This window comes from Piliocolobus tephrosceles, chromosome 7 (assembly GCF_002776525.5).
Source record: "Piliocolobus tephrosceles isolate RC106 chromosome 7, ASM277652v3, whole genome shotgun sequence".
NCBI lineage: Eukaryota > Metazoa > Chordata > Mammalia > Primates > Cercopithecidae > Piliocolobus > Piliocolobus tephrosceles.
Window position 1 is genome coordinate 74063454 of NC_045440.1, and position 15165 is coordinate 74078618.

At 46.9% G+C, this 15165-nt stretch overlaps 1 protein-coding gene across 1 annotated transcript in view; it reads right to left on the reverse strand.

Moving 5' to 3' along the window:
• The window catches only part of SBSPON (somatomedin B and thrombospondin type 1 domain containing), a 29879-nt gene extending 15091 nt beyond the window's left edge, over window positions 1-14788 (reverse strand). The window contains exons 1-2 of the mRNA XM_023184042.2: window positions 14260-14788; window positions 1785-1979 (exon numbers count right to left, since the gene is read on the reverse strand). Of these exons, the coding sequence (XP_023039810.1) occupies window positions 1785-1979; window positions 14260-14473 (409 nt within the window). The 5' untranslated portion in view covers window positions 14474-14788. The remainder of the gene's footprint in view (window positions 1-1784; window positions 1980-14259) is intronic.
• Window positions 14789-15165: the final 377 nt, after the last annotated feature.

The window sequence follows — 15165 nt, forward strand, 5'->3', positions numbered from 1 at the left end:
CACTGATAGGCCTTGTGTTATCAGACCCCAAGATGCTGCTGCCCTTCTGAGGTCACTGACCCACAGACTCTCCACTGTGCTGCTGGATGACCTTACCTTGACATTTAAGGCCCCTTTCCAGTCTCCCTCTCCCCCAGGAGTTGCTGTGCCCTTCTCCCCAGCCCACCATAAGCCTCTGAAAAGTCTCATGCTGTGAGGGCCGCCCCTCTCATGCAGTCCTGTCCAAGCACTGCCCAGTAAAGCTTGCTGTGCTACTGCCTCTCGTGGATACAGCTTTTCCCTTGATCAGCTTCCAGATCCCTCAAACCCTCTACACCTGGCCATCAGGTTTAACCGCACTAGTCTGCCTGCCTGGGCAGTCTACATACCTCAGCCCCATCTCCAGGGAAGCCCCTCCTCCTCCTTTTCCCTCAAGACCAAGGGGAATCACCTGATTACACCTGCTGAGAGCTCCTTGCACCTCTCACTTGTTTTCTACAAGTTGCACCAATTACTGCAGCTGTAAATCCATTAACTCCCTGGATTATCTGATGACTGCACCCCTCTCACTAGGCTATGATCTACCTGACAGCAGGCTCCACATCAACTTCTCTCACCATCGTGACCCCAGCGCCCAGCCCAGCACCTGGCATCAAGTAGACTCTCAATAAATATTCGTAGTGGAAAAAAAGAAGGAACAAAATGGCTTTACAAGGATTGTGTTGACATGAAATTTCCACGTTCCTATGAGAAACATATGGTTTTTGCTATCCTGAGAAGTTAGTGTTTGCCCTATTGGATTCAATGCAGATCAACACATTCACTTTTTCATTTATTTCTCTGTGAGCCTTGTATGGTCTCCGGCTCATTAATGAGCCGACTCCTGGCCCCTCCATTGGCCACTCCAAAACCAGAGTGATCTTTTCAAATTACTTTAGCCCCAACCCAGTCTTGAGAGGAGAGGCAGGTAAAAGGAATCATTTAAAAATAATAATAAAAGGCCAGGCGCAGTGGCTCATGCCTGTAATCCCAGCACTTTGGGAGGCTGAGGCGGGTGGATCACGAGGTCAGACGATCGAGACCATCCTAGCTAATACGGTAAAACCCTGTCTCTACTAAAAAATACAAAAAATTAGCTGGACGTGGTGGTGGGCGCCTGTAGTCCCAGCTACTTGGGAGGCTGAGGGAGAAGAATGGCGTTAACCCGGGAGGCAGAAGTTGCAGTGAGTCAAGATCATGCTACTACCCTCCAGCCCGGGTGACAGAGCGAGATTCCATCTCAAAAATAGTAATAATAAATAATAATAATAATAATAATAAAACAATCATTTTATGATTGTTTAGAATTCTGTGATTTTTCCGCGATTTTCCCACATGTGTGAGTGTGCATAATCAAACAGGAATTGCAGTAGAAGGTGAAATAACGTTATCCTTCCTGGACACTTACGATGCTGTGTGAAATGTCATCTTCCTATCTAAAGTCCTTCATGACTAGCTTGATTGAGTTCACTCAAAACCACAAGCATGCGGTTTATTTCATTACTGAGTCCATGCACAATGAGAATGGGCCATCGGATTATAAAACACACGAAGGGAAGTGAGAGAAAGGCAGGCGTTTGCACAGCTGGCCATAATTCCTTTATTAAGCATTTCCTGAGCTTCCTATCAACTTTGGGCAGCCTGGCCCATCCCACTCCCTGTGGTGGATGGAACTTTCCCTGGCACAGCATATGGCCTTTGATGGGATGAAGTGGTCAAAAAGTCATCACAGATAACAAAGGCAGCAACCATGAAAACATCAGTACCATAGGAGTGCCCGCAGTTCTGGCCCTGCGGGGTGGAGTACTCCAGGCAGCCGGCTCTCTCTTCCAGGGGTGGGCAGGGCGCCCCGCCGTTCTGAGGCTCCTGCTGCACAGAGCGCCTCCGCACACGGGTTGTAGGCTTGCACTGGTCTGCGCAACCACTCCAGGGGCTCCATTCCCCCACGAAGCATGGGCGAGCTGAAAAACAGCACAAAAGGACGCTCACCTGAGTAAATCTCGCCAGATTGTCAGGCTGTTCCGCCAACACAAACAGCTGAGTTTAGCCCCATGTAAACTTCGCCTGGCCCCAGGCCCTGTATCAGGAGGTGCACACAAAGCCTCAGCAGGTCCCAGTTGACACTGACTCCACCTGCCCACCCTGATGGTGAATTGATAACCTGGTAGCCCTTAGAAGCAGCTGGATACCCCGGGATCCTAAATGTAGGTCTGACCCAGGGAAACACACCCAAGCAGAAGAGACGGATGCTTTCAGGGGAATTTCTCATACTCCCTGGGCCGAGATCGGATATTTGCTTTTGCTTTTCCTTGACATTAACTTTATTTGCCCCTGCCCATAACATTTTTATTATAACAAGACATTCTCATCATAGACAGCAAACCAAAAAAAAAGGTATAAAAAAGAAAATGTACTTCACCCACCAACAATCCCATCACCTACTCAGGTCAGTTCTTCTCAGCAAATGTGTCTTCATAAGAAACAGGGATTAGGGCCATGCATAGGGACCCCTATACTTTAAGTTTCTCCTGTTTACTCTATTTTCTTTCTCCATGGCTTGTAGACTTGTAAACTATGAGGGTTGGAGTTTAGAGATGAGCCACCAGGGCCCAGAGAGGTAAAGAGTATTCACGGTCACGCATGAAGAGGCAGAGTCAGGCCAAGAATCTAGCCCTGGAGTCTTTGTGCTGTTGGTCTACGCTTTTCCACACAATTTGGTCGGCATGGGGCTCAGCTGGTTTCTCAGCAGCCAGCCGTGCACTGGGCTGCTCCCTGGAGTCCAGCAATATGTATTAGAATTCCTCTGATGGACAACTAAAGCCATTCTTCTTCCTTGATTCTGAAGTCCACTTACCAAATCTATAAGATGTAACTTAAAAATGCAATTTCCTCACCATGACCATAAAATCAATATGGCGTCACATTTAACTTTCTCATTCAAAGTTCTAATGTGTCTCAGACTGTAATCAGCTTTTAAATTGAATTATTTCAGGATTTAAAATTAAATATAAGAAAAGGAAAGAACCAGAAGAGAGAAGACGTGCCCATGACCTAGATGCCAAACCTTTTTTTCCCTTGAAGTGTGATCCACTTTCCTATCATCCTCATACTTTCCAATTCATAGTGTTTCCCACAAGAATTAGCACTCTGACTTCTTTGAAAGCTTGATTTGAACTTCTGCATTTATGGTTTTCGGAGGACATGTGATTTGGCAGCACATAGCTACCCCTGACATAAAAAGGGTCCCAAGCAACACAAACGTGTCAGTATTTTTAAAATTTCCAAACTAGTTTAAAACATGCTTTCATTCATCAACTAAATACCTATAGGTATCACATGTCGACTACCTAAAGAAGCCAGAATGAGCCACGTTAGAGTTCATTCCCAATATCCGCCATGCATACCTACATCTTTCAGAAAACCACTAACAGGTCACTTCCTGCTTTTGTTGGCTCTTGTTAGCCCTTCCCTTTTTATTTTCATGATTTCATAATTTCATTGGCCCATCGAAGCAAAAGGCATTTAAAGAGATCCCCTAGGCTGCGAGCTGATTGAGAAGGATTCCTTCTATCCTTCATTATTTCAATACCTCTTTTCTTCCACCTTCAGCCTTGAGTCTAGCTAGTCCTTGCTGTGATGTGTTAACTTGAACAATACTTAATAAGGCATACAAAAGAATGCACTTGTTTCAAAGATTAACATTTGGATATCATTATAAAATACAATTTTGCCATAGCATTAACTCAGAACTTAGTAATATGGCCTTGAGTTAGACTCAGTTCTTATGGTAAAAGATGACACTGGGGAGGGTTTTCTGACTGAACTTAGCCTCCCAGGATTCCATCATCATATGTGTCTCTTGTCTAGTATTTGTTTCTTGCATTTGGTTTGGTCTCACAGTTGAAGTCCTCAAAATTACAGAATCAATCACTGCATCAAGTTGTTCCTGTTGGTTACAGTTTGTCCTTAGCAAAACGCTATATCCTGTTTTTCCAATCCATGATTTTAAAAGCTCCACAAAGAGAATCAGAAAGTTGTAGGGTCCAGAACAATGACATCTCAATAGCTTCATTATGAGACAAAATAAAAAACACTCACTCAGAATTACAGGAATAAAAAGGTGTTTCACAAAATACTTTGTGTCAGAAGATGAAATAAATTAAGAAGTATTTATTCCTATACTGCCCCAAAGATTCTATTCTTGGTTAGCTTGTGAATTTTTGATTATTTGGATTGCAAGCCATTATAGATCACAAGAGATCTTTGGTCATGGAGGTTAGGGGAAGTACAGAAACTTCTGACAGATTTATTACAAGTCATTTATTACAGCTGCCTGACACAGATTTCCTTCTGGACGATTCCAATAGTATTCGTGTCCCCTTTCCCACTAGCTTATCTAATTCACATCTATTCACAGCATATCAAAATATTCTTTTTACAATCTGACCTCCTCAATCTTCACTTGAGTTTCACCAGCTGTTAATGGAGCTGATAGACTGTGGCACCTAGGAGCGGCATGGTGGCCTTTGACTCCAAGTTTGTCATAGCTTCTCAGTGGCTTCAGAGTTAGGATTTGATGACATCACCCACCCCTTTTAGGAGAAGAAAGCCTAGATTTAATGGGTGCCAAGAAGCTCGGTAAGCTTGCTCTTTTCTTCTTTGTTTAGACTCAAGTTAATATTCGGGTTGGGTCTCCCCAGAAGTAGCCTGTGGGACGTGGATTTAAATGCAAGCAATTTATTTGTGAGGTGATCTCAAGCACCATACAGGAGTGGAGAACAGAGTCAGAGAAGCAGACAGAAGAGAGCACAGACAGAAAATAGACACCTAAAAGCTCTGCTGAAGGCCTGGCAGGCACCTCTGGCTCTCAGCTCATTGGAGAGTGAGATAATGGATGTAGATTCAGAGTGCAAGGTATTATCAAGTCCTTGCCCATTTACCAACTGGTCCCCCTTTCTCAAGACCTTTCCAGTTATCAGAGATTCCTACCACAGCCAAAGGAGAACAAGTGATATATCTCAGTAACGAATCACACACAAGAGCAGCACATTTTCACAGTCCTAATGGAGATAGCCAGTCACGTCCAAGTACAATTACTTTAAAAGATGGATCACTAATTTTTTAAAAGAATAAATGACTTGGCCGGGCGCGGTGGCTCAAGCCTGTAATCCCAGCACTTTGGGAGGCCGAGACGGGCGGATCACGAGGTCAGAAGATCGAGACCATCTTGGCTAACATGGTGAAACCCCGTCTCTACTAAAAAATACAAAAAACTAGCCAGGCGAGGTGGCGGGCGCCTGTAGTCCCAGCTACTCTGGAGGCTGAGGCAGGAGAATGGCGTAAACCTGGGAGGCGGAGCTTGCAGTGAGCTGAGATCCGGCCACTGCACTCCCGCCTGGGCGACAGAGCAAGACTCCGTCTCAAAAAAAAAAAAAAAAAAAAAGAATAAATGACTTAAACTCCCTCATTTCATTTGGATTTCATCTGACATCCGAACTCCCTGCTGTGACCTACAAGCTTCCATTCCTTCGTAACCTGGCCTCTGCCTGACCTTCCACTTCCACCTGCACTTCACCGCCCATCTCTGCTCCAAGTTCAGCCACATGGGTCTCTTTACCCCTTGAACACACCAAGCTCTTTCCCACCCTGGGACCCTTGTACACATTTTTACTCTGCTGGGAATATTCTCCCCACACTGGGCATAGCTGGATCCCACTCACCCTTTAATTCCCAGACTAACTATTTCCTCTTCAGGGAGTCCTTTTTTTTTTTTTTTTTTGAGACGGAGTCTTGCTCTGTCAGGCAGGCTGGAGTGCAGTGGCCGGATCTCAGCTCACTGCAAGCTCCGCCTCCCAGGTTCACGCCATTCTCCTGCCTCAGCCTCCGGAGTAGCTGGGACTACAGGCGCCCACGACCTCGCCCAGCTAGTTTTTTTTTTTTTTTTTTTTTTTTTTTATTTTTTTGTTGAGACGGGGTTTGGCCGTGTTAGCCAGGATGGTCTCGATCTCCTGACCTCGTGATCCGCCCGTCTCGGCCTCCCAAAGTGCTGGGATTACAGGCTTGAGCCACGGCGCCCGGCCTTAGGGAGTCTTTTCCTGGCCAGCTTTTTCTGCTCTTTGCCCCGCCCCACAACACAGACACACACGCACACACACACACTTATTTCCTCTCAGAGCTTGGTGTTCCTTGCCTTGTAGCATTGCCATAATTCATAATCACATATTCATTTGTTGTGTTTATTGTTGATGCCCCTGAGGATCATGATAGTTTTTTATTTCATTCCTGGCGCTTGGCACATGGTAGGTGCTTAATCACATTCATTGAACGAATGAATGAATGAATGAATGAATGAATGAATGAATGAATGAATTAATGAAATGGCATTGGGCATGTTTCCCCTCCTCCATAGATAATGTTCTACATTGAAACAGACTCTGATCCGTTCATATCATTTGTTAGAAACCAAAGCACTGATGGAGGCTCCAGCAAAGGAAGGAAGTAGGGTGGAAGGACACAAACAAATCAGAAGCCCCCACAGCCAAACCCATGGGAATTCCTAGTCTGGCCTAGAGTTTGGGCTCTCCTGGCAGCAGTGGCCCCAAGGGTGTCCATTGGAAGGGACACTGTTTTCTGTGCCTAAAGATCAGGTAGGTCCAAGCTTCTCCTGGCAGCTGCGAGTCCTTTAGATCCATTCTGATCTATGTATATCTCCTGCCAGGACCACATTTTGAAAGTAACAAGCTTCTTTACTTTTATTATCTGTGCCATAACATGGCATTTCCTTTCATCTGATCCAAATTTCCCTCACTCAAGAATTTCAGAATATGTTAAAAAAAAAAAAAGTAATAATCCATGCTTACTTTTTCTGTACCACTCATGGTCTGATGTGGTCTGTGCCACTCATGGTTTGGGGAGGTCTCCTTTCCTCCCAGCCAGACTCTTCAAGGTCGTGTCTTCCGCTTTTGGACCCATCTTTCTAGGCACTTCTCATCTCGGAGTTACCACTGCACTTTCTCTAGGTCTGTTCACAGCTCAGGAAGTTGTGCCAGCCAGAGCAAGACACCCTATTCTCAGCCTTTAGGTACCAAAGGGTCATTTAAAAATACATATATTTTTTCAAATGCTTTTCTAGGCAATGCCAAATACATGCACACAGAGAGCAACAAAATGAGCCGAGAGCCAGAGCCATTCATTTTATAAAGAGAGTTTGGACTATTTCTTCTTTGATGTGAGGCATTGTTCTTGTTTTCGTGTAACGGTGTCTCCTTGGTTAATCACAGAGACTCAAGCACTCTCCTTTGTAATCTAGCCCTGCCTATTGGCTCTTTGCCATCTAAAAGTTTAAGACCACCCACAAACAAGTGCTTTCTCCCTCACATTGTGAAGTTCAAATAGTCCTAATCATTCCTAAGGAAATGTTCTTACACCATACTCACAGCAGTACGCGTTTATGCATAGCTATTGTTCCTTCACATTCTGTGGAAGAAAAAAAACCGGCCCTATTATCCCCCAACACCCACACATGCTCATAGTGACAAAAATTTAAATATATGTCATCTCCCTTTTCTTTCTTTCTCTTTTTTTTTGTGGAGATAGACTCTTGCACTGTCACTCAGGCTAGAGTGCAGTGGCGCGATTTCAACTCACTGCAACCTCAGCCTCCTGAGTTCAAGCGATTTTCATGCTTCAGCCTCCCGAGTAGTTGGGATTATAGGAGCGCACCTCCACGCTTGGCTAATTTTTTGTATTTTTAGTAGAGACGGGGTTTTGCCATGTTGGCCAGGCTGGTCTCGAACTCCTGACTTGAGGTGAGCCGCCCACCTCGGCCTCCCAAAGTGCTGGGATTACAGGCATGAGCCATCGTGCCTGGCCATCATCTTCCTTTCTCTTTCTCCATGTGTATTCCTCTTCCTGTAGAACCTTGTCAAAGCTTCTCTGAAAGCCAAATGAGACTGCATTCCCCAAGTGCCTATTACTCCATCAGAAAGCTCAAAAAAATGATCAAGACTTTTTTTCTCCTCTTGCCGAAGCCATGCTATTTGGCCCCCAAAGGGTGTTTTTTTTTTTTCTTCTTCTTCTTTTGAGACATTTACTGTACTAGTTCCTGAAGTACTAGCAAGATGATATGGGCTGCGTCATTTGATAAATAGAATTTTATACACTATGTAACCCAGGGGAAAAAAGATATGAATTAAAAAGAAAATAGTACTTTTTTTTTTCTAGGTAACAGGTTTCCAGGTGAGTTGTTTTCTTGTTTTGTGCTTTTCTGTATTTTCCAAATTTTCTGCAACAAAATATATATACAAAATATATACAAAGGAAGGAAAATCTTTTATAAAGGAAATGTGGCAACACCCTGGCAGTGTCATCTGAAGCCATGGACAATATCCCCTGGTGGGGATGGGTGGGACAACTGCTCACATTCTTTTGACAAACATTATGAAGTGGCATCATGATAGCCATTGGGGTTTATGAAGACAAGCAAGACGCACTCTGCCCTCGAGGGGCCCCGAGTAGATGGAGGGAGAAGGCTTGCTCACTCTGCTGGTGTTTATGTGGGGCCTACCCCGCAAAGCACACTGCTTCTCGTAAGACCTCATTTCTCTGAGGCAGAAAAACATCATGTTTTGACATGTGGGCTCTGGATCCAGAGGACCTGGCTTCAAATCTCACTACACCACTTATTAGCGCTGTGACTTCGGACAAGTTACCGAATCTGTCCGTGCCTTGTTTACCTTGTATGTAAAATGAGACCAAAACGAGGAATAACTTCAGCAGGTTGTGGGATCAAGTAAGTTAATAACTGTGAAGTGCTTGGGAGAGTGCCTGGTATGGAGTAAATGTTAAGTGTTAACAACTTGACCCTCCTTCACTGCTCACCCAGGGCTGCAGCCAAATTCTAAGTCAAGTCCATTTGAATACTGGCTCCAGGCAGGCCCCGCTCATTTTTTTTCTTTAAAGCCAAAGGTGACGTCTCTCAGACTGTTCTGGCTCCTATAAAGCCTCAACTCTCTAAATCATCGTAGACTCTGGCATCTTTCCTTTGGGTGAGTTTGGAGCCTATATTTTCAAGCATGGTGCCTCTTTCCCTCCAGATATGATGTCATCAGACTTTGGCTAGTTTGTTTCCTAGACTCTCCATAAATCTAGGAGAAGACACCAACCCATATAGGCTATTCAATGTTTGTCCTGCTTCACTTGGGTTAATTATTACCCTCTCCTTAAGCTGCCAATCAATGATCTAATGCAACTACTGTTCTATGATCTTAGAAAATGCAAGCCCTAGGAACCCAGTTGGAGAATTAGAGATTTGGGGGTGTTATCCACCTCATTAGCAAATCTTCCAAGAAGTTATTCCAGGGCAGGATCTGTTCCCCTACTCTACTTTTCTCCATCCCTGGTAAGGTGCAGCCAGTGGAGAATTTTCCATCCCTTTTTTAGTGGAGGTGGGAAGGGAGCCGTGATGCTCCCTTGGTGTTGAAACTCATGCCATTGTCGTAATGAGATTTCCTGAGATCATTCCTGAACAGATGTCTTTGACAGTTTAGTAATTGTATAGATTCAATAACATTTTAGTTTTTATATGAGAAAGAAAGTCTTTTTACTTAGAAAAAGAAATGCCAGTATTTCATCTCTTAGCCACATAATAATAACAATAATAATAATGCATTTATCAAGAAGAAAAAATCAGAAGGAATAGAAGAAAAGCATGCGTAGTTACACTGACTCAGTTACATTTTCCATTCACGTTGAACGTAATATCAGTCAAAAAAGGCTTTAGGTAGCAACAATGGGTAATATAATGGGTAAGCAGGAAAAGAGGGCCAGGCGCCATGGCTCACACCTGTAATCCCAGCATATTGGGAGGCCAAGGCTGGCAGATTGCTTGAGCCTAGGAATTGGAGACCAGCTTGGGCAACATGGTGAAACTTCATCTCCACAAAAAATAGCCAGGCTTGGCAGCACACATGTCTGTAGTCCCAGCTACTCAGGGAGCTGAGGTGGGAAGATGGACTTGAGCCTATGAAGCAGAGGTGTGGAGGTTGCAATGAGCTGAGATCACGCCACTGCACTCCAGCCTAGGTGACAGAATCAGATCCCGTCTCAAAAAGAAAAAAAGAGAGAGAGAGAAGAGATTCTAAGAGGCAGAAGGGTTCTATGGGCATAGAGTAACTGAGGGTTCTGAGATGCTGAAACCTGATTTATCTAGGAATAAATAATAGCCATAAATTGGCATAAATATATGTGGCAATTGGCAGTCTGAAATCAGGCACTACAGATCTCAGCTCTGCTCATTGGTGTTAACTTGAGTAATGGAAACCCTTGGAAAGCCTTCACTGTTCTGTCTATAAAAATGCTAGTATAGGTCACCAGGTTCTTTTCCCAAATGCTTGAGGCAGTTGAGTCTCAGAACTCAGGACTTCCCGGATCTTAGAAAGGGAATACAGTCTACGTACCTTATTTGGAGTGTCCCCCTTTCCTTAGCAGGGTCTGCAGCAGTTCCTTGAAAAATATATTAATATTTTTGAGGCAAAATATAAACAACGATTATCAATATCCTTCTATCAGTGCAAGTCAGGTGAGATTTTTGCCACCAAATGAGTTATGAAAAAGCTTTAAAATGTTAGCACTTTTTAGATTGGGATTGTCATATGGGTTTGTGGACCTGACCTGCCGTTCTTAAGAATTGTTGGGATGGCTGGGCGTGGTAGCTCACACCTGTAATCCCAGCACTTTGGGAGGCCAAGGCAGGTGGATCACTTGAGGTTAGGAGATTGAAACCAGCCTGGCCAACATGGTGAAACCTTGTTTCCAGTAAAATTACAAAAAAAAGTAGCCGGGCATGGTGGCGGGTGCCTGTAATCCCAGCTACTCAGGAAGCTGAGGCAAGAGAATCACTTGAACCTGGAAGGCGGGGGTTACAATGAGCCAAGATCACGCCACTGTACTCCAGGCTGGGTGATAGAGTAAATAAGACTCCTTCTCAAAAAAAAAAAAAAATTGTTGGGAGGATTAAATGAGACAAAGTATTAAGTATCTGGCACATGGTGTGAGTTGAATATAATGTATTTATGATTTAATATTAATGAATACAAATTATAGCAATATGTTGTCAGAAAATTATGATGAAATATTTAATCAAATAAAATATTCTCCGCTGTCCACTAGTGCTAAGAGCCAACCGACAGTACATTTGCTACCTAAATGTCTACCACAAGCCAGGTGCAGTGTAGCCTCCTTCTGTCAACTCCACAGTCCCACACAGTGGTTTCATCTCTCCTGCCCTCACTTTTTTTTGAGACAGAGTTTTACTCTGTGGCCCAGGATAGAGTGCAGTGGTGTGATCGCAACTCACTGCAGTCTCTACCACCTGGGCTCAGGTGATCCTCCCACCTCAGCCTTCTGGGTAGTTCAGACTACAGGTGCACTACCACACCCAGCTAATTTTTATCTTTTTAGAAGAAAGAGGGTTTCGCCATGTTGGCCAGGCTGGTCTCAAACTCCTGAGCTCAGACAATCCATCTGCCTTGGCCTCCCACTCTGCTGGGATTATAGGCATGAGTCACTGCTGCCTGGCAGTATCATTCCCCTTTAATGAGGTGCTTTAGGCCCCATGAGGGTGACTTTTCCAAAGTCACAAAGCCAAACGGCACCAGGGGAAAGGCTGAACCCAGGATTCTGACTTTAGAGGCAAAATTGAGGCATTCAGGTTACTTCTGGGATTAAAAAAAAAATAACAAATAAAAAACAAATATTTGAGACTTAGACTCCGTCAGAGGGAAGGCTGCGTTCCAGGAGTTGCCCCAAACCAGCTTCCGGCTGCCAGATCAGCTCTGGGTCCAGGAGGCCAGGAGCCACGGTCCACATGGTTGTGGCGTGGGTCCAGGGCTAAGCAGGCCGGGCCTCTCGGCTCCTGGCCCTCTGCTCTCACCCTTGAAGGGGCAGACTCAGTCCCACCAAGTGGCCACCTTCCAACTGTCTTTATTTTCCTCCTCCCTTTGCAAGAAACTTCAGACACAGAGAATTTCTCAACACAGAGCTTTTCAGTCCCACACCTGCTTCCTTCTACGCCTGCAAGGTCCTCTATTGACTCTGCCACGGGGTATTGAGGGCTTCAGAATATGCTCCTTTTAAAATTCAATCTGACACCATCTCCTTTTTCCCAACTCACAGCTCTTCTCCGGGGCGCACACTTACAGTGATTTCTGAGAGCTTCAAAAGACAGCAGGCCGTCTCACCGCTTCTATACTTAGCCACTAAATCCCCACTCCAAAACCATAAGCTCTTTGTCACACTATTCTACCGCCTAGACGGAAAATAAGCAATTTTTTTTTTGACCAAATAAAGACTGAGGGTTTTGAAATTCCTGGGAGCACTGTTAGGTCTCACTAGAAAGCAAGTTCTCGAGACATTCGCCTTGTCTCTCCTCATCCCTCTTATGTGCCTGCATCTCTCCAGATCTGGCTGCCTCCAGCATCTGTCCTGTTGACCATTTTGGCCTCAAGACCTAGCACAGGGCCTGGCACAAGCAGGTGATGTCCGCAGTAACTGCTGGACTGTGACATTGGGCTTCCCTCCTACAGCCTGCCTCGGCCTCTTCCTCATTCTCCAGGTCCAGGCTCACCCATTACTTCCTCATGGGAGTCTTCCTTGAATTCCTTAGGTCTTTTAAGTGTTCCCTTCCAGGTCAGCTCCTGGATCACCTATTTCAGTGCTAAGTGTGTCTAACAGGGGTTTGCACAGGTTTCCTGGCTAGAGTAGAAAGTCCTAGAGAGCAGAGACTGCATCTTCATCACTTCTCTATCCCTGTGCTTACCACAGATCAGGGGACACTAACTGGGCCACAGGAATTCCATAATTACGTTTAAAACATAGGCAAGCCCCTCATGAGAGAGAGGCTTTGCTTGAGTTATACAGGGAAATGAGGCCCACAGTTTAGGATGCTGTGAGGAGGGGCTGGAGACACCTGGCTTAAGGGCGCTGCATTTCCTAAATAGCTGACTCTTCCATCTTACTTTAGTAGTAAAATACTCTGGCCTTGCAGCCAGAAAGGGAAAGAAGCTTATCAAAAAGCTTTATCAAAAAGAATATCAATATTCACAGGTAAATCATTAGCTTTCAACCAGGGTCAAAAAATCTTAATGCTTTCAAGTGTGTTCTTTCAGCATCGGGCCTGGCGGCGGGCTGAAGCCCTCTTCAAACAGCGCAGAGGCAGGAGGGGTGCCCCCCGCCACTGGGTATCTGGTTGCCCAGGGAATGGCATAGCCCCAGAAAATGCTGAGGATCCCACACGCCGGGATCCTTCAGCTTGAACCCTAACATCTGTGTGGCTTTGGGGATGATGTGATTAACAGGAGCAGGGCGACTCCACTTCCATGGCTGGCTTCTCTCAGGTACACCTTGTTCCTCAGGGCTGTACTCATCATTTGTTCCTTTATCTTTTAATTCAATTAAACCGGTTTTTATTGAGCCCTTACAGGGACAAGGAACTGTGAGATACTGTGGGAAATCTAAAGTTGAAAAAGACTGACCCTAAAGGAAAACCAGCAAGATTACAACATAATAGGGACCTCGAGATACAATCCTTGTCATGCTGTACAGAGAAAATTGAATTCCAAGAACATACTGTACACCTCCTAGGAAAAAGAGCCAGTGCTACATTTTGGGGTCCAGAGACAAGGACACCTTCAGTTTTTTAAGACCTTGCTCTTCAGAAGAAAGTATCAATACCTTCCCAGAGCACGCCCTTGGCACAAAGTGGGAAGATTACACAATCCTGCCCTCATCACCCCTCACCAGCCCCAAAGATCCCCGAGGTTAACAGAATGAAGGTGGTGGAGCCTGGCCCGGGGCATGCCGGTTATCTGTCAGTGCCATCTCTGCCGGCCAGAGGTGGCCCTATCCAAATGGAGTTCCTGAGTCGGAGATTTCGTCACCCGGCTCCCCTCCAGGAGAACAGCGGGATCCATCCCTTCCATCCAGGCTCTGCTCTGTCTGAGGGTTGTGGGAAGGACGACACTTCGCTGTCTAGGAGGGGACTGGGAGACTCTAGGATGAATGGAGCCGGGCGTACCTGGATGGCAGTGCTGGGGATGGGGGGGACAGAGGGGCTGGCACGCCAGGAGGGAAGGGGCTGGAGGACACCTGGCTCAGGGGCTGAGGTCCTTGGCACAGGGCCTGCCCTGTGCCCGCTGGTTGCAGGCGAACGACCGGCGCCCCACCCTCGGCCTGGCCACCCACCTGGGCACGCCCTGTCGTAGTCGAAGCAGCAGTCCCCGGTGAGGCGACAGGCTTGGTCGCAGAAACACGTCCCGTAGACCCTGTCCAGCCTCCAGCCGCGGGCGAAGCAGGCGGGGTCCCGGCCGGGACAGCAGCGCCCGGCCTCGGCGCAGCCGGCCTGGGCCCCGGGCCACAGCCGCGCCAACGCGCACAGCGCCATCCACAGGGTCCTCATGGCCAGGGTTCCGGCGGCGCCTGCGACGCGACAGACCCCCGGGGCAAGCGCTCTGCTCCTCCGCTGGCCGCGGCCCGGGAGTTGCCCGAACGGCCGGCGAGGCACAGCCGGGCCCTGCCCCGCTCCCGGCCCCCGCCCTCCGCGCCGCCCCTCCCCAGCCCTGGCGATGAGCCCGTCGAGGCCCAGGCGGGTGGCGGGGCTGCCCCTGCCCAGGTGGGGAGGGCGCTGCAGTTCCCGGGACGCGCCCGCAATCGACGGTCCCGGCGCCACCCACTCCCAGCTGCCATCCCGCACCCCAGCTCCCGCACTGGGACCTACGGGGCGCGGGAGCGGAAAAGCAGGTGCTGGTTGGCGGGGGGGCGGTTGGGGTGGGGTGCCAGGGCGTAGCCAGGAGCCCGGCCGGGGAGGCCACATTTCCTGGCTCTAAACTGTACTTCTAACGCCTGGGGACACATTAGCAAGCGGGTATTTTCACTCTAAAGCCTTGAGACCAAGAGTACTCGAAGTGCACCAAACCCGTCTCAGCAGCACTCTGCGCGGGCCACCCGCCTTCGCCTGGGAAAGCTCATTCAAGTACAGAGTGAATAGCAGCTCGCCCACCCTCTCAGTCCCCGCAGGCCGCAGAGAAGCCAGGAGATAAGTCCCAAGAGCATCCTTTCTTTCTGCTGCATTTTATAATGGGACTCTTCTGC